The 27,595-nt window shown below is 34.4% G+C and overlaps 1 protein-coding gene across 2 annotated transcripts; it reads left to right on the top strand.

Annotated features, from left to right (window-relative positions):
- Positions 1–1,010: 1,010 nt before the first annotated feature.
- Positions 1,011–27,595, top strand: LOC140448544 (malate dehydrogenase-like). Of its 2 annotated transcripts, none has more exons than XM_072541626.1 (7): positions 1,011–1,149; positions 3,325–3,721; positions 9,725–10,011; positions 15,127–15,312; positions 16,506–16,700; positions 21,923–22,151; positions 27,288–27,595. In XM_072541626.1, the coding sequence occupies exons 1-7, from the start codon at positions 1,135–1,137 to the stop codon at positions 27,509–27,511; spliced, it is 1,533 nt and encodes a 510-aa protein (XP_072397727.1). In that variant the 5' UTR covers positions 1,011–1,134; the 3' UTR covers positions 27,512–27,595. The 2 variants fall into 2 exon arrangements, with proteins under 2 accessions (XP_072397727.1, XP_072397725.1); XM_072541624.1 differs by having other exon boundaries at positions 1,019–1,149; positions 3,335–3,721.

Here is a 27,595-nt window from a genome sequence, read left to right as displayed (position 1 = left end):
AAATATGTTGGCATTACTCTCAGTCGATACAAATTTTAAATTACAAATTTAAATATAAATAAAAAAATTTACAAATTAAATATAAATTTACATATATAAATTATCTCAAATCTATTTCCTCAGCCGTAACTGATGAACTATTTCTGTCACATGCCAAATATAGCCGTCCATGTAGACCAGGTGGTATATGTTTTGGGTTAGGTAAATCATATAGAATCTAATTTCTTTGCTTTGATCGCTTTCAAATGTTATTGGAAATGATACTTTCACTATGCGTACACTTGAAACGGTGGGCTAAATGTTTTATTAAATAATTTGTGGAAAAACAAACTGGAAAAATTAATTTTTTTTCCTTTTCATTGCTATATCTCGGCAGATATAGCATTTTTAAATTTTAAAAATTTTCTACAAGGTAAAATACGATTTACCCAAATGGGGGTGTTTTAGAACAAATATCGCCTTGTCTAATAAGTTTAGTAAAAACTGATGACATTGTTTTATTTCGAACAGAAGGATTCAGAACATACGTATCTACCCCATTCCCAACAAGGAGATGTGGCTCTTCCAACATCAGGTGATGATAGATCTAGCACGTCATAAACTGTGTCACCATCACCAATTGTAGCGAAGCTTAAAAGAAAACAGATGCGGACTCCGGCATATGAGGTGATAGAGCTTGCGGAAGAGCCGCTAAGAAGTATTCGTTCTGATGATGAGTTCGAAGCATATGAAAAGTATGTAGCCCATAAGTTACGTTCCATTAAAGGAACTCAGGCCATATTCGCGATAAAACTCGTAAATTACGTGATTTTTGAGGGGAAGCTTGAAGCACTCTCCAAAGATTTTAAAGTAATGAACTGCCAGTAATTTGAGATGCCAGTGTAGTTGAACTGTTTATAATTTAAATATGTCTCTGACAATTTAGCATACTTTACATCTTATAAAAATGAAAAAAAGAAGATTTGACGATGTTTAAGTTTTTCTGACTGATTGTCACTTTGCAGCTTGAATCCAATCTAATACGCCAAATGTATTTCCAAATTTGACAGAAAATCACTGATATATTATCAAGGTAAATGTTTAAAAAATTAACAGTTAAAATGGCTTATAATTTATCTTATAAGCAGGGACATCATGTCTTCAAAGATGGTAAGTGCAACCTTATTTATAAAAGTCTGTTTATACAGTAAAATAAATGGTTATGAAAATTGTATAAGGAAGATGTCATTGTGTATATTGCTAGCCGTAAATTCAGACCAAAGTTTATCTATATCCTATTCCTTGTATCTTCTACCTCTAACTCCCTCGTTTCTTTCTATGGTGTTTTGTCCATATTTTCACTTAAACCTTTCGCGGCAGATTTTTTTAAATATTTATCAAGCTGTGTTAAGCTTGTCGCTCACTTAAGCGCGGAGATTAACATTTAGGCAAAATATAGGCAATAAAGGAATATAACTTATTATTTATTGTACACAGTGAATTACCGTAATATTAACTTAAGGCAGGTATATTTACACATAATCATAAAATTAGTATAAATAAACTAGTAACTAAATAACTGTAAATTAATAATTAAACATTGTAACCACTTAAAATTTTATCATTAATAGAAACAACTAAATGTTTTTCAATATTTTCGGTCTTAAAACTATATCTTCGATCACTTAAAATTGATTTGTACATTGAAAACGAACGTTCGACATCGACAGATGTAATTGGAGCATATTTTAGAGCGGATAATAAATCTGGCATAATTTGAAATTCCTCGGAAAATGTCCCATTCAAAACTTTAGCAACATTAGATAAAAACGAAAAACCTTCATTCTTGTCGAAAACATATTTCATTTTTTTTAAAATTAATTGACCGTTACTTCCAGATGCCGATTTAATTTTCGTCTTTAAATTATCTATTAATTTTACTGACTCACATAAATTTATCTCTTGTTTTTCTAATAATGTAATTGTGGTAACTATTAATTTATAATTGTCATTGATATAAGCGAGTTCCTGTTTCAATTTGGGATTTTTTAATATTTTTTTTTGCTTCTCGAATGGCTTCGGAAATATCATCATCAAATTCTGACATAACTAATTATATTTCATTGCAGTGTTCAAAGTAAAAAAAACTGCTTCGAGCCAGGTTCCCCACCTTGTAATTACTGGTTTAGGTGGCAAAGGGACACCGGGAAGTCTTTCTTTATATATTTGCACCCTCAACGGAGCCTTTACAAAAACTTTTTTCATAAAATTTATAAAATTATTTACCAACGGAAACAGATTTCTTATTTCTTCAGCAATTCTATTTACCCCGTGGGCTACACAAGTGCAATGAATTAAATTAGGATAAAAAATCTTTAAATTAACAGCAGCTTTTAACATATATGCCACAGCATCTGAAAGCATTAAAACTATTTTATTCACTGGTATAGCGTTGGGTAAAAAGAGGTTTGTTAAACTATCTTGTATAAATCGACTTATTGTTAAATTGTTTGTTTTTTCCAATTATTTAACGGCAACTAACTAAGGTTTTCTCGCAAAGTTTTCGTTCAAAATTCCAATCATTAAATTAGCTATATACCTGCCGCATACATCTGTCGTTTCATCCACAATAATATACAAAAAATTGCCCTCTAACTCCCGCTTAATTTTTTAAATACATTCCACATAACATTTTTCCACAGTACATTTTCCTAGAAATCTGTTATATAAACAAACCATTGATATTTTATTATTGACCCAAAATTTTATTATAGAATGGTTTAGTAATAGAATAATATCATTGGTAGTACCATGAAATTTAAAAAAAGGCACAAATAGGCGGAATTTACGAAAAAAGGCAAAAAGTGCAAAAAACAATTATAATAGGCAAAATAGGCAAAAAAGGCATTTTGCCTATAATCCGAGCTTTAATAATTAGTGAAGGTGGGTACTTTTTTTCAGTATGAGACACGTCGACTTCCGTAGACCTCCGCTCACTAGTGCAATGCGAAGCGCGCCGAACAGAATTTCTTCGCCTAGGATTCTACGGTTGCGATCCGTTGCAATCCGTGTCCCTTCTCTTCGCTGTGCAGAGGGTTGCTTCGCACAGATACGCGCGAGTATATTTAACTACATGAAGAAAATTCATAACAACCTTTTTCTCCGCGCTTCGCTTCGCGGTGCAGTGCATAAGTGAGCGACAAGCTTTACGTTTTTTTATTTATTTACCTTTAAGTGGTAAAATTTTAGTTGAAAGATCTATTGTACTTATCTCTCTAGTACAGCTAGAACTAGTTTTTGTTCAACACTGATTCTAGAAAATACAAAAATAAACAAAGAACATAGAATTTTTTAGGTAATTTCAAGATGAGGGAACCATGCAATCAAAAATTGCTTCAGAAAAAATTAGATTGTCCAATTTATATTCATGAATATAGACACTGTGTTGATCCAAATTTATCCGATAATCGTATCGAAAAATATTCGAAAATGTTTAATCAAAATTCTAAAAGAATGCTAAATAAAATAGAGGAAACGTATTGGGCAACTTGGAAACCCAGTAATTACAAGACTAAAGAAACGAAGAATAAAGCAAGAAAGCCTGAAAATGACTGTATAAATAAGGGAACGTCTGTTCTCAAGAAACAAAGAGAGATAGAAAATAACAATTCTATTGGTGACGTTGCGCAAGAATTAATAGAATATGTTAATAAACCCACCAACGTAGCAGAGCCAATTGCAGGTTCGTACTTTCGACTCATTTAATAATATACATGTTATTCAAATAATGAATGGGTTTCATATTCTACAACAGGGTTTGTAGAAATAAATTTTTGACTTAGGGGAAAGTGGTACAAAACACAGTGATATATGGTTCACAGTGAAACACCGAAATTTATTTTTAGTTGTGAGCTTTCACGTGCTTGGAATAAGTTTTTCGAATAATAATTGGATTTTATGTTTTGTAAAGGTAAGTAACTCAATAAGAGTAGTTTGCATGTATTTCTTATTTATTAACAGCCGATTTCAAGCATTCTTACTATTAAAATTAGCCGATATCGTTCTCGATCTTGTGCGGCATGTAATAATTCATCTGCTGACAACACACAACCCTGTCTAACACCTCTTTGAATACAAATTTTGTCTGTTTCTTTGCCGTCTACCAGAATAGAAGCTTCTTGATTCCAATATAGATGTTGTAAAAGTCTCAGATCTTTATCATATATTCCAATCATTTCTAGATATTCAAACAGCCTACCATGTTGAACCTTATCAAACGCCTTCTCAAAATCTATAAAACAGACGTAAATTGGTTTCTGTACTTTCCATGATCGTTGAAGTAGTGTTAGCATTGAGAACAAAGCTTCCCTTGTTCCCAATCATTCTCTGAAACCGAATTGTTTATTTCCCATTGTCTCTTCACAATGGGTTGATTGGCTACGAAAATTGACGAGTGTAACATACCGCTTTGAAAATTTTCCTTTTAATTCAAAAATTAATTTTTTGAACTTAAAAACTTTTTTTGTTTCACTGTGTACTACTCTCCCCTACTTATAATCTATTTTATTAAAACTAAGACGACCGGTTTCAACCACTACAATTTTCTGGTCATTTTATTAGAAGAGAAGCAAGTGACCCCGTTTTTTTACATGGTTGGCTATGGTGGATTCCTGTTCATCGTTAAAAATTTGTGTCCTGTCAAGTTTTATTTTTTTATAGCTATTGGACTTTAGTTTGTCACATAGAATGGATTCTGGAATATTTAATGATCGACCTACTTCTCCTATTTTCCGCCCAGATCGTATAACGTTGATAGCAGCTTTTAGCTCATCTTCTGTCCATTTTGATCCCTCGGTTTTCCGAACGTAAGCACGGGACATTTTGGAATCGAAAAAGCAATACACACACTATATCAGCAAAAATTCTCACACGGGGTAATACCGCGCAGCGCGAAATTACTATGACACAGCGGCGCGTTATTCCTCCTAGGTGAGTAACCTAACTTAACTTATCACTGTTCGTTGACAATGCATTATTTTTGTATTTGAAATTATTTGTACATATAAAGCAAAATGGAATAGTTGTCTTAAAAAACAATCGGCGCCTTTGTCTAAACCAACACTACGAATGCAGTCATATTACAAACATGTGGTCGGCTAGCACATACGAGACTGCGGGTGTTGAATGTTGAAATATTTTTGCAGTTTTGCCAAGACACCTATGCGCAGAATTCCCCGATGTGCGGAATTCCCCCATGCGTGGAATTCCCCCGAGTGTGGAATTCCCCCGGTCTTCCTTACGCTTAGCCATAAACAAAAACACTATACAGCTGCAGCTAAGTCTTTTGCAGACATTTATTTTTATGTATTTTTTGTTATCCTTCACAAACTTTTATTTCATCATAATTTTCGCATATTGCTTCCATCTAATTGTACTGTACGTTAATAAAGCTGTATTCATTATCGGGTGTAGGGGTTAGGGGTTTGTAGACAGTGCTTAAAAGTAAATCTAAAACGGCCTACACATATCCCGACAAGACCACCCAACTGTCGTAACCGACAACGTTGAGCCCGACGGTTGGTGTGTTTCTGTAGGCTTGTCGATCGACAAAACCAGTTGTACCCAACGGTCGCGCCTACCGATTTGGTTGTACAACCGCGATATCCCACTTCCCCATACCCAACCTATCGAGTCGGGACATGACAACTACTTTTGTCGGCCAACAAGCATACAAACACCAACCATAGGGCCCAACGTTGTCGGTCAGGACAGTTGGGTGGTCTTGTCGGGACGTGTGTAGGCCATTTTATAAAACAGCAAAGTAATTAAGTTTTCCATTGAGTATACTCGTTAACTATTATTTTTTATAGACATTTTCAAATATTAATATATTTTTATTCTTTTATAGAGGAAATCAAAACTTCAATTTATTACTCAGGAAAGAAACTGTCTCAGCTCTCCTTCCTGGAAAAACAAATAGAAGTTAATAAAGAAGATCCAACCAAAGACATAATTTCTGTGCATTCCCTCGTGCCAGAAGCTAACAATATAGACTCTGATGTAGTTGTAAATAAAAATCAGATATTTGATAATACAGAAGAGAAAATAAATTCTGAATCTTCACTGAAGACACTTAAACATACAGATTCGTTTATTATTATTCTAAAAAAGCAACTAGAAAAAAGGGAGTCACATTTTGAACAGCCAAAATGTATAAAATTATATAAAACTGTGGGAAAACGTAATTATATTAAAGGTGGTACATATCCCCTGCAGCCTTCTAAGAAAAAGGAGGTAACTAGTAAGGGAAATTTTCGATTAGGGCCTCCTGGCCAACTTATGATAACTAATGGAAGTTATAACAAAAGATCATTGCGAGTAAATTAAGATAGTAATATATTATAAATAGAAGTCACGGTGTTTTATTTTAATAATCTCTAAAGATAACGATAAGATCAGTAGGATGACGCCAGAACACGTAGCTGAAAGACCTGAAGAGATGGTTTGACCACTCGTCTGCGGAAATCTCTCATGCAGCAGTTTATACAGCTACAATTGCCATTTGGATCGCCAACCTACAAAATGAGACGGCGCAATAGAAAGAAAAAAGATAATGGAACTCCATTGTACATTTTTTCCTTAGCGTATCTAGGTCGATTCTATCCTTCTTTGCGACATGTATCTCTTCTTATTGCTCTGTCTCAGTTTTTTAACACATCAAAGTAATTTTGGCCCAAAGTAACATGGCCGGTGAATTTTTGATCTTATGTTGGTGTAAATATTCTGTGGATGTTAGCAATCGGATTGGTCGACGTGCTTTCGTAGATAGTTACTCTGAATAAATGCACGGTTTCCATTAGGTACGTTAGCGAAATTAGTTAGTACTTCTCATTGTAGATACATGCCGTAAGTATGACAAGTGTTTTCATCTAGACTGTATTCATAAATTGGGTCACGGTTTTGCTTGTGAAATTCTGGATTTATAAATATCTCAATATTGGTAATAATACCACATTTCCAAGGCTTCTAGTCATTTAGATACTGCCTTCGCCGAGGCCGAAACTTCCACTCCATATTGAAAGTGGTAATAGGCCGGTCGTAACAGAAAGACAATACGAAGGCCCCGTTGCTAATTATGAGGAGCGTCGAAAGTGGATATGAATGAATATTACATAATAGTTTGATAGAAACAAAAGAAATACGTAATGCTACAAAACTGCACAGCTAAATTGGTGCCAATAAATCTTAACCAGAAATTTATAAAATACTGAAATTACGTTATATATCAAATTCTTACATAAACCAAACTATTACAATTAACATGCCTACTTATATAATACAAAAAAATATATTCAACATAATCATAAAAAAAATGTTGTATTTGTCAATTACGGCTAAAATGGATACAGAAAACAACAAATTAGTATTTAAATAAATTGATATTCTAGAAAAATAAATTAATTATTAACAAAAAGAGAAATCAAACGATTTCTACTTAGCGAAACCGAATTCAAATCTTAACCACTGTGTTTCCTAAAATTTGCGAAACAACCAGCTGGATGAATTACTCGGCAAGGGAATCTAAAATTGCATTCCACAAGCCGTTCATCCTAGTCAAAATTCGTAGTGAATTCAGTTTCTCGTACTTCCAACGAAGTAAATAACAAAACAGAATGACGGTATTAGATTTTTGTTTTGATACAGTGCAGCAACAACCGTTGATACGTATTTCGACCTCCTTAAGTCTCTTCAATTTTGAATTTAAAAAATTCAAAAATGAGTAATGAGAGGTATAGACTGCAATTTTTTTATCGAAAAAGCTTTTTTGGTTCGTAAATCAAACACATAATATACCTATTAAAGAAATGGTCTTAACACTTAATCTAGCTATCCTAAGGACTGTGGTTCGGAGTACACGTTCTAGTGGACAAGGCAAACCGAAGTCTGGAGGCGTTGGTACGGCTAATACCGAACCTTGGATGCCCAGATAGTACTAAAAGAAGGTTGTTAAATGGAGTTTTCTAGTCGGTGGTGAGCTACACTGCCCTCATGTGGTGTAACTTGCTAAACAATGCGAAATAAGCCAAGCTGATGGAGACTTCGCAAAGGCGAATTTTTCTCAGGGTATCTAGGGTCTACAGGACAGCCTCAAATGAGGCTCTGTATGTTATTGGGCCGGTGATACTGATCGTCTTGTTGTGTAAAGGGCGAGCGAGAAGGAGGAGGATATCTGAATCTGAAGACATTTCGATGGAAAACTAAGAACTGAACGAAATAAGTCGTATCATTTCTTTTATAAGTTCGGGCAAAGCTAATTAAATTTTGAAAAGGGTAGTACAGTTGTGCTCAAAGTGGAGGTTTGTTCGCATGAGAAAATTTAAATTTTTTTTTCTTAATTACGCCAGAACTAATTAAATCTTGAGAGAGATTATGGGTAGGATGAACACTTGAGTGAAGTAGTTTAAGAAACGTCTTCATGGGAAGTATTAATATTTTTCCCCAGACACAATTTGTTGTAGGGGAGGCTAAAAATATTTTAAATTTAAGACAATTGAACTGTTACACAGTCTCAAGACTACTAAGGCACTAGTCGTACCGTTCGCGTCATAAAAAACTGGTACAACTCTTATAACCGAAAATCGTGTTTTTCAAGTTGTGTAAGTTGATCTTCTCACATGTCATTCTAATTTCTAAGGCAACGTTACCAGTTCAACTAAAATATTATATCAAATCAGCTAAAACGAGGGCTGTGCGACAGACACATGATAAAATTACAGTAGATGCATTCCAATGTTCCCTGTGCAAATACCCTACGTTTAAAGATCCTTTAAACATTTTGGGCATTAACTCAACTCTCTCTCTGGTTATTAAATTTATTAGATACGTTTTTTTGTTGTTAATGATAATAATAATACCTATATAAGAACTTTAAATATTTTTGAACGTTCTTTTTTATTTAGATTTAGTGCAATTCCGTTATCTGTGATGGCAACAACGAATTGATTCACGAACCATTGTGTCAAGTCTGACCACAGGTTTACATTGGGAAAAAAAAGTGTACCAGTTTTATATGACGGGAACTGTACCTATCAAAGTTATCATATGTTGTGAGTTTTTCCTTGAGGACTCCAGTATATGAGCTGAAAAGCCCCTCAAGAATCAGATAATTTAGTGTACTATAAGTATGGTTAACGTTATTAGGTGTCTACTGCTGAGGGCACTTACCTAGTATACAAGTTAAAAAGCCGTTTATTTTAATTTTAATTTATTATATTTTGAATTTATTTTCACGCTCTAAAGTTATATTTTTTTTTCGAAAGTAGTTGCTATTATTACCTTAGTGTTTTATTTAGTTGATTAAAACTACATATTTTTATACGCTAGTAACGGGAATTAATATCCTTAGCTCTAATGAATATTCTAACCTCTAATTAATTTGACAAATCTTAATCCTCACATCGAAGACACACTATCTCTACCTATTACTAAGTATGTACTAAATACTCTATTACATAAATTATCATAATCGCAATAATAAACTATAAACTTTCAAGAAGAAAATAAAATAGAAGAAATTTGACTGTGTTTCCAAAGGCTTAAGATGCTAGGAAAATACAGAAGAACTGGAATTGAAAAACTGTTAGTCATATTATAGTAAATATCAGCTAAAACTAAAATAATGTACTATTTTTGACATCTATCAATTAAAATTTAAATACAAATTTCAGTGTAATGAATTTTTCAGCAAAAACATTATTTAAAAAATCCCTTAGTGTTACAAAATTTACCATACGAAAATGTTCTACTACAGTTCCTCCTCCCAAAGAACCCATTGTTACTGTTCTAAATGCTGCCAGTGAAGTTGGACAAAGCCTTGCCTTCCTACTGAAACAGAACTTTTACATTGGAGAACTACGACTATATGATAAAAATAAGCTCATTTGCAATATCGCTGAAGATTTGAGTCATATCGACACTAAAACAAAAATAAGGTCATTTGTTGGAGTGAATGTCTTACGGCAGGCAGTTACAGTAAGTTTTCAGTTCAACTATATAAAGATGCCGCATTTGTTAGGTTCCGGTTTTCTTTAACCATTCAGTTGGAGCGTTTTTAAAACGTCCGTTAGTAAGCGGCTTCTATACCACAATTGGTATCTATCTACAGACGTTTATTCGTCCAGTAATGGATACAGGCCCCCCTGTTTCCATTTCCCTCTTTCCTAGGCTACGCTCATCCATCTTGTTGCTACATGTTCTCTAATATCATCTGCTCATTTTTTCTGATTCCTTCCTCTTTCACGTTTATATTCCCATGGTCTCCGGAGAATGATTTGTCCGTTTGTTCCATCTACCATCTTTTTATATACTGTTTTTACCCACAAATTTCCATTTTAATCCAAAGTGTAGATATTGTCTGCATAGCTTACCTTAGTGTTGCTCCCAATCCAATCATTGGATCCAATCATCTATGCTAGCTATTTTTTCCATATTCTCTTTCGTCAGCGTCTATGTCTGTGTTCCTTATGTTAACACTATTAGAAAATATTGGTCAATATTTTAGTCCGGACATGTGCAGTTTTCCAAATGCTCATATTCGGAGTTTTATTTCAGTGATTTGATTTTCTCTGTTTAATTTGACAATCTGCCTTAGATATACTTTTTCTTCTACTTTCTCGATTATTTTTCTCCTATTTTAATGTATTAGTCTTCTGCTGCATTAGCTATCATATTTGTTTCATTATAGTTCATTTTCAGTGCTATTTTCCTTAATTTCCATCTACGTTCCTTATATAAATATATCTTTAAGATCTTTGGCATTTTCTGCAATGAGTACAATATCATCTGCATATCGTAAGTGGTTCAAACACTTTCAAATATAACCTTAATTAATTTATTCATAACTTTTAATTAATTTCTTAGTCAGTTGATCTATTTAATTTGTGGCGAAGGATCCTCTGATTTGAATCTATTTAGATATCGATTGTTAGTGATTGGTTGTAGCTAGAGTAAATAAGGACTAGCTATTCTTACATTAGAAATAAAAACACCAATAGAAGTAATAAAACTCAGCCTTAGAGTCTAGTGGACTGTAATCGGAGCAGAGCTCCGGCAGGAGGGCTCCCAGAGTATAGACGACTCTATATGGGAGACTGTGAAAAACTGGCTTCCCTGACCTAAAAATCCCAAATATTTGTGATTTCCAGGACAATTGGCCAATGGAAAGGATTACGATGTGGAGCGATACGCATCATCATGCGCACTAGTGTTTCCTCCTAGAACCTTGTCGGACCTGGAACTGAATGTTGGTATATGCAACTAGACCCTCTTTTACAACTCCAAGTTGTATGAAAATGGCAAGAGACGGTTTTCGCTCCGCACCGGTAACCATGCGGATTGCAACAGACTGGCGGCAATCCAATTGGCGGCATTCTAGCTTTGGTATGGTCAATTTTTGCACATTGGACTCCAGCACGTACTCCCTCAATTTAAGGATCGTTTCCCATACATCCTGATAGGTGGGTTGGTCATGGGCAGTTTATTTTGTTACCAGATAGAAAAGGTAACGTGATCCATCTTGGAATTTCAAAGCTTTTCCGGGAGCTGGTAGTAGGCATTGAATTTCTGCAAGTCCACCAAACTTCCTTCAAAAGATAGATGCCAATCCTTGTGCATCTTTAATATTGGCCGGAATGGCATGGGCTAGTGAGGAGTCATTTGGAAGTGCGAGTATATCTTGCTTTTCTTCGGTGATAATATATCTTATTTTACTTCATATGCTTCTATGAATTACTGAAACGATAGGTGATGTACCCTTGGACTTGGTTTACTTCTACTTCTTTATCTACGTCGTGGTCTCCTTCGAATGGCACCAGCCGGTTATGGTCAAATATCATCGGTTTTTCCTCGGAATGTTGCTTATTCGGTAGATGGCATCGTTATTCTTCTCTAATAAGATACGGAACTTTCCAGAAATGCTGCAACTTGGGAGCTCAACCCTTTTGCGTCTTTGGATTATAGAGCCAGACTTTGCCATTCTTATTAAAACATAGCTTTTCTGCATCTTTTATATCGGTAGCGATCTGATGATTGGAACGGGCCAACTCGTGTATATCGTCCATTCTTCTTCGTAATTCGTTCATATAGTCTTCACCAGCTACATTTTTTACAGGTCGACATCCAAACTATAGATCATACGGTAGTCGCATCTCGCGTTCAAATAGATCTTTTGTTGATATTTGCTGATATCTATTGGCCATTGCCATGGCTATATATATATATATATATATATATATATATATATATATATATATATATATATATATATATATATATATATATATATATAGGAGGGAAAGGTACTAAAATATGCTGTAGTTCTTGTTTTCTTCATGCCTAGTCTATCGCAGATTTTCTCTGGAATACATCGCTCTCGAAGTTCTTTCCTTAGCCACTATGGATCTCCAAAGGCAACCCAAATCGGCTGATGTACTCTTTGATCAATGCATCTGCGATAGTGTTGGCTTCTGGTATATAATTTCATAGATTTCTACCCACTTCGTGAAGTAATCCATCACGACTAACCATTCTAACTCTCTGGAAATGGCCCGGCAATGTCCAAATCTATTCTTTCAAGATTGTATTGTCTCATAGGCCGCGAAGGTTCGATCAGAGGCGTAGCAAGGTCTGGCGAAACATTACTTTAGGGACAGCTGAGGTCATATAAAATCATATTGAGATAAGAAGAGACATGCTTTGACTTCTGTAGTTTTATTTGTTTCAGAATTGCAGGAATTTCCCTCTTTGTTTTCATTGTGCCCCAAGAAATCAAAAATTTATATAAGATAATTTTAGACAGAGTGCAGATACTATAATAATTCTGAGTTTTTTTTCTTTTCACGATTTGTGTCATTAATCCTTGTACAATATCGTCAGGTTTGTTAGTATTCGGGTACAATAATGGAATTTGCTTGCCAAAATAAATTTCAAAGTTTAGGATATAAAAATATTTTGCGTTATACAAAGCATAAATATTTACTCCGTATTTTATAAATTTATTAGGGATATATTGTGCACAAGACCGCAGCTTCCTCTGAAAAAATGCAGCGTATCATTAATAGTGTCAGACCCACTGATAATGTAGTGATTGAAACAGGTTTTGACAAATTATTTTTGAAACAGGTGAAAGTTTCAAATAGGTGTAAGTTTGTCAATCTTTTTCCGTCGTTCCTTGAGCCCAAGTCGTCAAATCTAGAAGCCCGTAGTAAAAAACTGTTAAAATGATCATTCCTCTTTAATCTGAATCGCACAGCCATTTGTGTACGCCCTTTCTTTATACCTATTAGATAAAAAGGCACTTAAGAGAGCCTTTTTCTAGGTCTTGAACTGTTGTATATTCAACTTAATTTCTTTTATTATCTCGAGTATTTTGTACCGGTTTGCATTTTCCCTAATGTCAATAATTGTGTCGCTAATAAATAGGTAAACGTATTATTTTTTCCATATTTTCAGATTTTTTTTTATGTAGAAAAATATTTTGATACTTGGTTTTAGACAAAGGTAGTGTTGTCATTTTTAGTCCTCCTCCTCCTCCTCCTAAGTGCCTTCTCTGCTAAGGTTGGCGATCAATATGGCAAATTTCTCTCTGTTCTGGGCTTGATGAATTAATTCATTTCCTCTTGTGTGGGTCAAATCTCTGATGTTTCGTAGCCAAGATTTTTTCTTTCGTCCTGTGCCCCATTTACCTTCAATCTTGTCTTCTAATATTACCTGGAGCTGCTCAAATTCCCTATGGCGCATTATGTGTCCTAGATATGACGTCTTTCTAATTTTGATAGTATTGACCAGATGAGGGCGTGTGTTCATTGCTCTCAGTACTTCTTCATTCGTAGTTCTGCTGGTCCAGCTTATTCTTAGCATTCGGCGGTACATCCACATTTCAAATGAATTTAATTTGTTGACGTCATACTGTTTTGATGTCCAGGTCTCACAGCCATATAGTAATAGAGACCACACATAACACTTTAGTGTTCTCAATCTTATTGAGAATAATAGCTTGGAGTTACAGAGCATTTTACGCATATTCATGAAACCAGATCTTGCTATTTCAATGCGTCTTCTAATTTCTTTTGAGTGGTTTAGTTGACTACTTAGTTCTCTGCCCAGGTATATGAAGTTTTGGTAACTCTGAAGGGTGTTACCATTTATTTGTATGTTAGGTGTAACTTGTTCATGGGGGTTTTTGTGGAATACCAGAATTTTGGTTTTGGAAAAGTTAATGTCCAAGCCCAGTCTGTGACTTTCTTCTGAAAATATGTTCATCAATATTTTTAGTTGGTCTTCTGTTGCTTCTAATACTACGGTTTCATCGACATATCTTATAGTAAATAGTAAATAGCAATAAATATAAACTGGTTTCTAGTACTCTGAGAAACCGAACGGTCACGGCACTTTCTCTTCGAAATTATCTGCAAGAAGTGCGAAATGTAAACATAAATGTGTGGACAGTTACCTGACGAATTAACGCTGCTGGTCAGAGGTGAGGTGAGAGAAACACTCAAACGTGAATAGTAGAATCAGTTTCACTTTCTGGAGGATCATTTATAGTATACGCAGATATATCTTTTGACGCTCACATGGAGCTACTCTGCATTGATGTTAACTGCGGATAGTCATCTGACAGAGGTTCATGTTTCACCGTTCATGGTTGCACGAACACACATTTCTCGGATAATTACTGAGTATCTTGACGAGATTCAGATCACACGATTTGTTTGACCTGCTCACAACCCAGATTTAAATCTGATTGAACATATTTGAGTTGATATTTGGAAACGTTTATAGAGACAAGTACCATTCCGCAAATATTCTAGAGAACTTTGTGACATACTGTTTAAGAATTGCGACAATTTACCACAAAATCTGATCCAAAGCATGGCTCGTCATTTGACAGCTGCCGTCACTGTCAGAGGAGGGAAAACTTGCTACTGAATCCCTAAAACTTATTTTACAATTGTTTATTTTTATTACTTTCAATAAACTTTCTCGGTAAATTTCTTTATAGTATCTAAGATTCCAGATGTGCTTTATAAATTTATAATTATGATTACTTTCAAAACTATATACTTGTGATAATAACATGTTTCTTAGGGAGCCGATATAGTGGTAACTGTAGGAGGAGATAAAGTATCAACTAAAGAAACTTTTGAGGAAATTTTCAATAGAAATGTTAACGACGTACGAATAACAGCACTGCATTTGACGGAATTTAATCCTAAAGGAATATTTTGTGTTGCCAGACCACCGGTTGAAGCATTGGTACCATTAGTATCAGAGGTAATATCAATTAATGTAACATAACTTATTATCGAAGAGTAACAATAATTCTTTTCTCTGGGATATTTTATTGTGTTAAGACATCAATCTTTTTACCTCGAGTCGTAGGTCAGGTTCCCTAATTATATTTTTCCACACCTTTCTATATTGTGGCTTATCAATAATAATCCCTTCGCAAACAAGTTCCATCTGTTTGCCTCCATATCTTCTTTCGGCTTCTTTTAGTACATCCAACCAATCATCTTAATCTACGCCTTGTGAGTTAATATATTTATTTTTAATTTGATGTTTTGTCAAATCAAAACTCTCAACACTCAACTTTCCATCTTTCCATCTAAGCATTCACATATCTGCAATATAAGTTGTTATTCTTCGTTCTTAACTGCATAACATTCATTGCACTACATATTAGCTGGTCTTACTGGAATTTTATCTTTACCTTTCATTGGGGTTTTATTGGAGTTTTCTGTCACACAATATATTTATATTGCTCTATAATACGATTTCTAGATACCTAAAACTAAATATTTCCAAAATCATTTCAGTATTTAATGTAATGCCATCCGTAATAACTTGATCTTTAAGTCAACGTTCTATATATTCTGTTTTTGTCCTACAAAAGCGTTAAGAGCTGTCTTCCACTATTGGAGTTTCAGCTCTAGTCCACTTTCAGTATTTTCTGCAACACCTCAGCAGCAAGCATTAATCACAGTGGCGCACCCGGGGGGGGGGGGGGGTTTGGGGGTTAAACCCCCCCCCCCCCCAGGACCCTATTCCGACACTGTTATTTACACATTTTAAGGACTCAAAATGGAGGTAGCATCATAAAAAAAATCGGTGACCAACCAAAACCCCCCCAGAGGTAAATTCTAGGTGCGCTACTGCATCAAGATATGCTACCTTGGAATTTCGCTTTTGTTTTATACAATACTAATGACAATGGATAAGCAGTAATCTTAGATGCAACCTTACTTTCAAATTAATTCATCATTTTTCCTACTGCTGTTCTGGCACTAGTCATGACTTCATGATGCTCATATTCATCAGGAACTTCTTTCTTTTCAATATCCATAGCAGGAGCTCTCGATGTATTCTATTATATCAACGTTTGTTTCTTCATCCCTTTTTTCTTCTTATCTTTTTAGAATTATACAAAAAATAATATTATAAATACAATTTTCTTATTTAAATAGGAGTTTAAAAAAGCAGGAGTATATGACTGGAAAAAAATTTTTGGTGTCACAACTATAGCTTCCATGCGATCGAACAGTATTATAGCAGCGAAAACAAAGCACAAGCCCTTAGATATGGTATGTCCAATCGCAGGTGGCTTGAGTAATGAATGTTTTGTACCCGTCATATCCCAAGTTAGACCCAAAATTGCTATAGTATGTATCTTTAATACTTATAATACGTATATCTTAGTTTTCTGGTAATTTATTTTGTTTCTTTTTCGGTTTAAAGATGTGTACTAAATTTCAAACTCTAGGAATTTTTCTACAAGACTGAAGAAATGCATAGAAAACCTTGACTGTGTGGACATGTCTCGCAGCAGCAAAATTGCTTGGAACCTAAGGTATCAACCGCTCCAAAAAACCGAGAAAAAATACTTGACATACCTTTCACCATGAAATTACTCAACAATGGACTTAATTGACTCAAAATTGGGAAAGTCGATGATAGAAGTCGATGATTATTCTTCTTCTCGTGCCACTCCTAGCGGAGATTGGAAATCATCATGGCCACTGCGACTTTGTTAGCAGCGCGCCTAAAAAGTTCAATCGAACTACACCCGAACCATTCACGTAGATTACGAAGCCACGATATTTTTCTTCTTCCCACACTTCTTTTGCCCTTAATTTTGCCCTGCATGATATTTCTTAAAAGTTCGTACTTTTCACCTCTCACAATGTGCCCCAAGTATTCCATCTTTCTAGTTTTTATCTCATTTAGAATTTCGCATCTTTTGTCTAAAGTTTGGAGTACTTGCGTGTTAGTGACGCGGTCCATCCATGATATTCTGAGAATGCGCCTATAGCACCACATCTCGAAAGCTTCGATGTTTTTTGTGGTCAACTGTTTTAGTGTCCAAGCCTCTACTCCATACAACAGGGTAGAAAAGACATAACACCGCAGCATTCGTATTCGTAACTTTATATTGATATCACGATTGCAAAAGAGTTTGCGCATTCTATTAAAGACTGATCTAGCGATTTCTATTCTACATCTAATCTCTTTTGTTTGATCAGTATCGTCTGTGATCCAAGCAGCTAGATATTTATAACAGGACACACGCTCAATCATTGTATTGTCTATTACAAGATTAGCTCTGATGTTCTTTGATTTCGTGATTAGTTTTTTTCAAATAAATTTAGTTTTTTTCAAATTAATTTTCAAGCCGTAACTGTTACAGTATATATTGAGACTTTGAACGAGATGTTGTAGTTCTACTAGCGTTCCCGTTAGGAGAACCGTATCGTCAGCATACCTTATATTGTTGATCGTCTCACCATTTATTATCAGACCAAGATCTTCTTCCTCGAGTGCTTGTTCACAAATAGCTTCACTATACAGATTAAATAAAAGTGGCGACAAGATGCATCCCTGCCGGACTCCTCGACGGATTTGAATTTCTTCTGTTAGCCTACCCTCAACCTTCACATTTGCTGTTTGATTCCAATATAGGTTGCATATAATTCGAATATCTCGGCTGTCTATATTTTTCTTTATTAGAATTTGTCTTAGTGGTTCATGTTGTACTTTGTCAAAGGCCTTTTCGAAATCAATAAAGCAGGTGTAAATTTCTTGGTTCATGTCTAAGCATCTCTGTGAGAGAACGTTCATTGCAAACAGAGCCTCCCTTGTACCCAGCCCTTGTCTGAATCCCATCTGAGTGTTACTGATGTCTACGTCTAATTTCCTATAGATCCTATTATGGATTATTTTCAGGAACAGTTTTAGAGCATGACTCATCAAAGCTATCGTACGATATTCGCTGCATTCCCTTGTATTTGCCTTTTTTGGCAGTAGTATAAAGGTCGATCGATGATTATGCGTTGATCAAATTAAACATTTTGGCACTGCAGCAAAAAACTGGATTCTCCGCTTATTTAATAATTGTCGAACGAGATTCCAAATACCAAAAGTCAAGAGAAAAACAAAAATCATAGCTATACAGGGTGTCCCATAATTAATTGGACATTAGCTAATGGGTGATAGCTGACATCAAAATAAAGTCTTTGAGCTCAAATTGCTTAACCAAAATGTTGCTAGTTTTCGTTCTACAGGGTGATTCATTAATATTTTTTTAAATTATTTTTAGGGATATATTATAAACTATTCAGTCGATTTAAGTGAAATTTGGTATCTTTCTATTATTTAGTACGCTTAATATGAAAATGATATTAGTTTTACTATTGACACTAGATGGCGCCACCTACTATAACATTGGTTCATTAATGTGGCCATAATTTTTTTGTCCGCTCTTTATAAACATTCTAGGAAAAAAACATGAAATAACATTTAATTCTACACAAAAAAGGTATTCTTGTTTCAAATTACAAAAGTACACCGTTTTCGAAATAAACGTATTTTTTAGAGACGTGCATAAAATGAAAAAATTTTACAAAAACTTATGTAAATTCATTGTGTATCATCATGTATTATTCAAAAGGTCTTAATACCAGTGAATATTACATGTATTAGTAGTAGATAATTTTTGCAAACAAAATACATATGATTGAAACAATTATTTTTATTAAACCTTTTACACAGTAACAAATTTAAAAAAATCAAAAATTAAATTAAATTAAACAGTAAAGTGGATACAAAACAATTGACAAAGTGAATAATTTAAAACGAAACGAAAAAAATTACAATAAGTCTTCAAAATGTTCACCATTAGATAAACTACATAATCTAAATCTTTTGTGTAAGTTTTGTCTTATTTTAAATAATGAGTTTCTTTGGGCCCTAATTACGTTAACTCCCTCTACAATATTTTGCCATAACTCTTGACAGTTATTTATTTTTTTATAAGCAAGTCCTAGGGGATTTAGTTCAGGACTGCGTGCTGGCCATGGATATACACTACCTCTACCAATCCACCTTTGAGGATAAATTTCATCTAGATAATTTCTAACTTCTAGGCTATAATGTGGTGGTGCACCATCATGCATGTACCAAGAGTTACGTCTCAAATTTAGAGGTATTTCTTCTAAAAGAGTTGGTAAATCTTCTCTCAAAAAATTTAGATACGTTACTCCGTCAAGCCGAATTGGAATTCGAATAGTCTAACAATACAATCCCCAAATATGCTACACCAGATATTTATGGAAAACTCATGTTGAAAATGATGTTCTTGAAATGCATCAGGATTTTCTGTCACATAGGTATGGCTATTGCGCCAGTTAATCACACCTCTTCTAGTAAATGTGGCTTCATCGGTAAATAAAATTTTATTATAAAACATTAACATTATATCATAAACTGACTAAATCGGAGCCTTGCTGGAAAATCCTGCGGTAAAAGATTCTGTACTGGAGTAAAACGATACGGATACAGATTTTCTGTCCATATTATTCTTGACACCGTAGATTTGCTTATACTAGTGGCCGAAGAAACAAGCCTTGTACTGGTTTCTGGATCTTCTGCAACACGCACAACTATTTCATCCTTCATATCCGCATTAATTACTCTCGGTCTTCCAGCATTCCTGTTTTTGGAATGAAACGACCTTGTTTCACCTAATCTGTCAAACAATTATCTAATAGTTTTATGGTTTGGTTGCCTTCCATTGGGATAAAGTTCGAAATAGCATTGAGCTGCTTTACGAGCAAAAATTTTCCTGTGCATACAAACAGATCATATCGCGCATTTCTACATTAGAAAATTCACTATGGCAACTATGGAACTCAATGGCAACGTCTTGACGTTGCCATTAAGTTCACAACTTGTTTTGCGAAAAATTAAATACAGACATGCTTATCATTAACAAAATAGGTACGTTTATTTCGAAAACATTGTACTTTTTTTATTTGAAACAAGAATACCTTTTTTGTGTAGAATTAAATGTTATTTTATGTTTTTTGTCCTAGAATGTTTATACAGCGCGGACAAAAAAATTATAGCCACATTAATGAACCAATGTTATAGTAGGTGGCGCCACCTAGTGTCAATGGTAAAACTAATATCATTTTCATATTAAGCGTACTAAATAATAGCAGGATACCAAATTTCACTTAAATCGGTTCAATAGTTTTCAATATATCCCTGAAAATAATATAAAAAATATTAATTAATCACCCTGTAGAACGAAAACTAGCAACATTTTGCCTAAGCATTAATGTCAGCTATCACCCATTAGCTAATGTCCAATTAATTATGGGACACCCTGTATTAAAATCTGGGACAGATCCAGAAACGCCATATGCTCCTCAATATGAATATGAATACGTATTTCCAATATGGAAGAGATCTGCGCACGCCAAGAAAGTAAATGCCAGCCTGAATGAAACCTGCAAACTCATTACCGACTGCATGAGACCAACACGTCTGGATAAACTCTATAAAGCTTCAGGCCTCTCGGATCCTGACTTTCGTAGAACGGTCCACGAATTCACCGAAAGATCCAAACAAACCATTGACAGCCGTTACCATCTTTTTAGCCACGGATCTTATCCTGGCAGACTAAAATCAAGAAAGTGCTTCTTTAAGACCGTGCTAGACGATCCACCAGCCTGTTATACACTAACAGAAACACCACAAAGCGGAATTTCAAGCGACTAGTCGACGTGGCGCATGCTGAACCGCTTAAAAACTGTCGTAGCACGGACTTTATCGTACGGACAAGAATAAAAATGAGGCTAGGCTAGGCTAGACAGATTTTATAAGGCTAATCAAGTCCGTAAACAAACAATTTATTTATTTATTTATTTTTTAACTCACCAACACATACAAAAATTTTCCAAGTCTCAGTACAACATTTATTTCGATCACCCTGTAAAAATTTAACAAAAAGACGAGGAGATCGAGAGATAAGCGATAAGTTTTGAACTCGACATATAGGGTGACCTATTAGAGGTAGAGAAGAAGAGATTTAGAGATAAGCGATGAGTTCTTACGACCCTCTGGTCATTGATGATAGCTTCTTGCACTTCCTCAGCTATCCTCTGGTCATTGTCGATCACTTCTTGAGGACAGATAATTACACACTGGTAAGACAGGTAAGGTGACAAAGAGACAGGTGAGGCAGCTAACGTGACAATTCTTCGGCAGAGAAGAAGAGATCAAGAGATAACCGAACAGTTCTTACGACCTTCTGGTCATTGTCAATCACTTCTTCGGAAAATAAAAAGAGATCTAGCGATCTTAATTACTACAGGACATTTTAGGGCAGTAGTAAATAAAGTTAGAATAGCCGCGTTAATAAGCACTACAAGAAGAAGAACCTTCTAAATCCAAATTTTGAAAATTCTGGTTCGAACTTCACTGAGCACGCGATTTTGTCATTTCGGATTATTAGATTTTATTTTCTTTTAGACTTACTGATATATAAAAATGTATTTAATTACTATATAACATTCGTTTAATACTAAAATATCTTCTTTAGAATGGAAGAGACATTCGGCAAAAAATTTTGAATAGCGAACACGATATTTTAAAATTATATTGTGAAGAAAAGGTCGTATGCCTTACGCCGGCTTTAGCGATATCACGTTTCATAAATACATTGTTGAAAACCTTAAAAGGTCAAACGAACTGTGCCGAATGTGCTTTTGTAAGGCAAATGGGTCACATAGGAAATTTTTTGCCTTATATGACGTCAATAGTAAGATTAAGTAAGTACTCTTAGTTCGTAACTTTCATAAATATTATGCAGTTAAAAATATACTTTTTGGTAAAAAGTTTTTATATTTAATGCAAATTTTCTTTTAATTATCAGATCTTTCATTTCTATATTTAATAAATTATAACCAATTGTATTCTACTCTGTCTTTTGTAACCTCTTCAGCAATAAAGGTAAGTGAGCCAAATATTACCACTTTAACGTTTGGTTATAAATAAAACCTACACTTTTATTAATAAATAAAAACAAATTTGGGTAGTAGTAAAGAAACGTATTGTCTTTAACAATATATTTTAATTATATAAAAAAACTAAACAGAAACTAAATAAATAATACTTTTTTATTAACGTTGCGAATGGCAGTATTAAGATTATAGGCTCTCCTATTATTGCCACCCATGTCAAAATTAGGCAATGCAGAACTACAGTTAAAAGTAACACATTTTTCTGAAAAAATAAATGCAATTAATTAGTATAAACTTAACACTTCTGAAAAATATAACTTAAGAACATTGAGGGCAAGTAAACTTTTCTTTGTCATCTTTAGTCAGTCCAACACAGGCCTCATGAACATATCGATAGCACACTATGCACAAGCGTATATCCTCTTTACTGCAGATGTTACAAAGGAAACAACACCACGATTCTTCTTTCCTTGATTTCTTTGTCGTACTGCTCGTTACTTTTTTGATAACTTTGATTGGATTATTCAATTTTGGTATTAGTGCGAACAAATCTTTGGTAACTTGCTAGGCTTTACTGTTTAAAGCTGGCTTCCTCTTCACAGTGGGTAATTTAATTTCCGGTGCAATCAGTAATTATGTGTCTTTACATTTTGTTTTTTCTTTTGTAACCTTTCTGCTCGTATTTTAATTCAATTAGTGGACTGTGATCTTCAGAGCTGCTGCTCCTCTTAAATCTTTTCATAGGTTCATCTTCACTAGAGACATCGTCAAGTGAGTCATCGTGAAGACTAAAATCTCTTAATGATTCGCTACTTGAGACAGTAAATAAACGTTTCTTTTTTTATTAGTTTTCTATATCCGCTTGTACTCACCTCGCTTCTATCTGCAGGTTCAATCGACTTGCTAAAACTTCTAACGACATCTGATAAATTTTGGAAGCTACTGTGGTTTACTTCGTCTTCTTCTCTGTGGGTGATCAAACTTAGTGCAAAGGCAGTTTCAGGTATAGCGTCTGCTCTAAACGGATAAATGCCGATGGCTGCAAAACCGGAAATAATGCTTGATGGTATCATTGCTGTTAGCCAAACTGCAGTAAAAAATTTATCCAAACCTCATTTTGGTAATCTCCTTGCCAGGGTTTGCTGTTAAAAAGTTTAAGACTTCTTGGTTCTAAAAAGTCTCAAAGCTTTTTAACACTGATTTATACATATGTTTCAGCTCGTGTGACGTATTGCTAGGAAGACAAAATAAAGTTATGTCCATGCGGTTAGCTGCCTTAACTATGGAAATATCTAGGTGACTTTTAGCTCCATCAAATATTAGTAGGGTACGATCAGGGTTTCTGAATGAAGAGAAATGGTCAAGCAAACCATGCTTGTCAAACGCATGCTTCGAAACAAATGCTTCGCATGTCATACTACATTTATTTGTGACAATAGCTTTTGAGCCAGGGGGCAAGTGACCGGACCATTCAGGCCTTTAAAAAGCACAAAAGGCGGTACATGTTGACCGTTTTCTCCGTTCTCGTGTGTGGTTAAATGTACCCGTGTTGCTCCTCGTTTAGCAAAAACACTGTGTTGTTTATGGATTGTCAATCTGCATCTTTTTTGTCCATTATATGGATGTATCATGGATGTATACATATGTATCTCTTAATTTATGAAAGTAGTCATTGACGATGGTTTTATTCTTTTTTGCACTCGAGTCATATTCATTTGTTGATCTTTTCGCCTGCCAGCACAACAATAACTTGAGCCATTTTCCAGCCAGCTAATCTGTGAATTCTTTCGATAAGATCATTTTCTTGTGGTGCAGACAACACCGGTGATCTTCCAAGCTTTATTACGTGATTTTGTGTTCTGTAATGAAGATCTTGCATTGAGCGACGAATGTTGTAACTCTTGGTAGCACCTTTTATGGGCGTTCCGTTCGCTCAGTTGTATGTAGCTCATATGTAGTTTAATATTTAGCCCCTAATATTTCCAGTGGCAATATTAGGAATTATTAGCGATGGCAATATTAGGAACAAATGGCGTTCAGAAAAAAAATCCATAACTTAAAATTTCATTTGAAATCATTCATGCAATTCATTAACTAAGAACCACTGGACTGTACTTATCATCATCATCATCATCATCATCACTGGCTCGACAACCCTTTTTGGGTCTTGGCCTGTTCCAGGATTCTTCTCCATTCTGATCTGTTTCGTGCTTTTTTTCTCCAGTTTTTTATTTTTAAAGTTGTTATATCATTTTCTATTTGTTCTAAGTATCTCAGTTTCGGTCTTCTTCTTGTTCTTTTTCCTACTGGCATCTGTTTTAATATTTTGTTTGGTATTTCGCCTTCTTCCATTCTTTCTACATGTCCTATCCAACGCAGCCGTCCTATTTTAATGAATGTGATAATATCCGGATCCTGGTATATTTTGTATAGTTCAGAGTTGTATCGTCTTCGCCATATTCCGTTTTCTTTTGTGCCCTTATATATGTGTCGCAAGATTTAGACTGGACTGTACTTAACTAAACTAAAATCCAGAAAAGTATAACTGTTACCACCTTACTTTTACAGCGTCGATACTATATGTGATATAGTGGATGGCAGTATTAGAAACAGTGGCAATATTTAGCGCACCTATTTAAGTTTTTTCTGCCTGTTGCTTGCAGGTGATTTCTGTATTATTATGGCTGTAGTATGTAATTCGTTTTTGAATTTTTCTGATTTGTATGTCTGGGTATATTACCCATATTGTAGTTCCCAGATTCCCAGTATACCATTATTTTTTCTTTAGTTATTTTTCTTTTTTCTATAGTTTAGTTATTTTATTATCCAACACATTATATAGTTATAGATCATAATAATCTAAATAATCTGTTCGACTTTTCATTAGTTGTGTTATTCTAGTGAATTCTACCATATAAACAACGAATATAGACATATACTCATATAGAAGCACTCTTCAATGTGTATTTTGCATTTTAGCCTTAAATTTTTGCATCTGATAAACTTAGAAATCAAATCCTACTAAACCCTATTCATTTTACAAATTCCCAATCGTCAATGGAACCACGTGTAAGCCAAACAGGGTCGTACTGATATACGACCTATGTACCTATCATATGATTTTTAAAAATATTTACTTTTGAAACTGATAGTGTAAGAATTTCTTGAAATTTAATCATTATATCACAATTAAACTAAACTCTAAAAAATAACACGACCAGTAAATAACTTAACAATAACTAATAACATAAATATAACACAATATATTTACTTAAAAATCAACACGATACAATTTGAATTTAAAATGCTCGCATGTTGGGATCTGTAACATGAGAATCTGGCTGGCTTAACGTAATAAATTATATTTAATAGCCTCTTGACGAATGAGACGGCGAATATCAACGCGTGCTCATATTTACTGATGGGAATTTGCTAAATGAATGTACTTCAATGCAATATATTTTTTTATAGAAAATATAATATCATTTTACCTTTTAATACTTTTTAATAACTTACTCTTTTTAAAACTATAAACAATATTATGATTCAAATTTTTAATTTAAATGTGTAGAAATCCACAAATAATAATAATATTTATGCAGTCGCTATCTACAGGAGTATTTTGAAGCCGATCGACCTCCGACGGCGCCGGTCGAGATCGAACCAAAACAAAATCCCACAGCCAATACTCATTACTTTCGGTCCTCGGTCGTTCCTCACTTGCGACGAAGACCGATATTATGCCTACGGTATTGGAGTTGGAAAATATTCTATCGGGCCCAAGCGATTACTTTCGCTTGTGTTGTTAATAGTTATTAGGTAGTTAAAATCATAAAATATCGCAAAATTAGAATTGACACAATGGCAATAAATATTTATATTTGGATGCAGCTCATATTTCCATATAAATTTTTAATTATTTCTGAGTTACACTAAGAACCTAACAACAAAAACATAATAAACTCTACTCTAGCCCTACTCGCACTAACATCGAAAACTATTGAAACGAACGAACGATTGAAATGATTAGATCGTTTTCAGAGTCGGTCGCTGATTGATTCGGTCCTTGTAAAATGAACGATTGACACAACACTAAATTTGAAATGTACTTCTATATGTGTCTATATTCGTTGATATTAAGTTCCTGCTTCAAATTTTTTTAAGGTTAACTACGTTCTCAAAGGATATATCACAATGAAAACTCCCTGTTACGTTCTATACTCACGATATTTTTGCTCATTGTAGTTGTTCTAGTTAGAGTACATGTCGGCCAAAAAGTTATAGGACGAGTCCGACACGATTTCACTCTGCGACTTTTTTTGGTTCTGGGGCGTTTTCCCGAAAACTTTATTCTTTCATAAAATATAATATGTGGTTTCATTGTATACAGATAATTTATCCTTTTCGGTCCATAATTAATCTCCGTGGATTTTCTTTTCTCAGTGTCTATTTTCTGTACTTCCCTTTTTTTATCATCCATATCTGTCACTAATTTATTGCACCACTCAATGAAATCTAAGTTAGGATCCCACCCTTTGTTCTTCCATCTTTGGCCAACCAGTCCACTTTCTCATTACCTGTTATATCGGTATATCCTTTTGCCCTTAAAACCACCACTTCCACTTTACACAAATTATTTTTTATATTACATAAAATTGTCGATTTATATGAACTGAAATCTGTGTTTTCAATTGCATATATTGCAGATCTGGAGTCTGTTATTATCACAGCTTTTTTAGTATTTTTTTCTTGAATCGATTCTAGAGCTTTTTCGATGGCTAGGAGTTCAGCTGAAAAGATGCTACTAACACTAGATAATTTGTAATCATTGCATTGATAGGTATTTTGCACATAGAATAGCACATTCTACTACTGCTTGATTTTTAGAACCGTCTGTGTAAATTAAAACTTTAAACTCTCTCATAAATTAAAAACAATTTTTAGGTCGCCATGGAATTTTATCTAGTCACATGCCCAATGTAGATGGTGAAGAAAGTGTATTGCTTCAACAGATGGCGATACGCATAAAACAATACATCAAATACGGAGAAAGCTTTGTAACTGGTGAACCGCAAACTGTGAAAGAAAAATTACCAAAACCAAAGGACTTTCAGATTAAGACCTACGCACAAAAATCGACCACTCCAGAAACTGTCAACGCTTCATAAATTCCCAATATTACATTTTTTTGTTATTTGCATTTTTGTTATTTCTAGTAATTTGATTTAGTAACTACATAAAGTTTTCGACAA

This window comes from Diabrotica undecimpunctata, chromosome 8, assembly GCF_040954645.1.
Source record: "Diabrotica undecimpunctata isolate CICGRU chromosome 8, icDiaUnde3, whole genome shotgun sequence".
NCBI lineage: Eukaryota > Metazoa > Arthropoda > Insecta > Coleoptera > Chrysomelidae > Diabrotica > Diabrotica undecimpunctata.
This window is presented reverse-complemented; position numbering and strand designations above follow the sequence as displayed.

Coding starts and splice junctions, on each gene's coding strand:
- LOC140448544 (XM_072541624.1), top strand. CDS start 1,077: ATGTTTAAAAAATTAACAGTTAAAATGGCTTATAATTTATCTTATAAG. Junction 15,313..16,505: donor TGGTACCATTAGTATCAGAG/GTAATATCAATT, acceptor TTATTTAAATAG/GAGTTTAAAAAAGCAGGAGT. Junction 16,701..21,922: donor TTAGACCCAAAATTGCTATA/GTATGTATCTTT, acceptor TATCTTCTTTAG/AATGGAAGAGACATTCGGCA.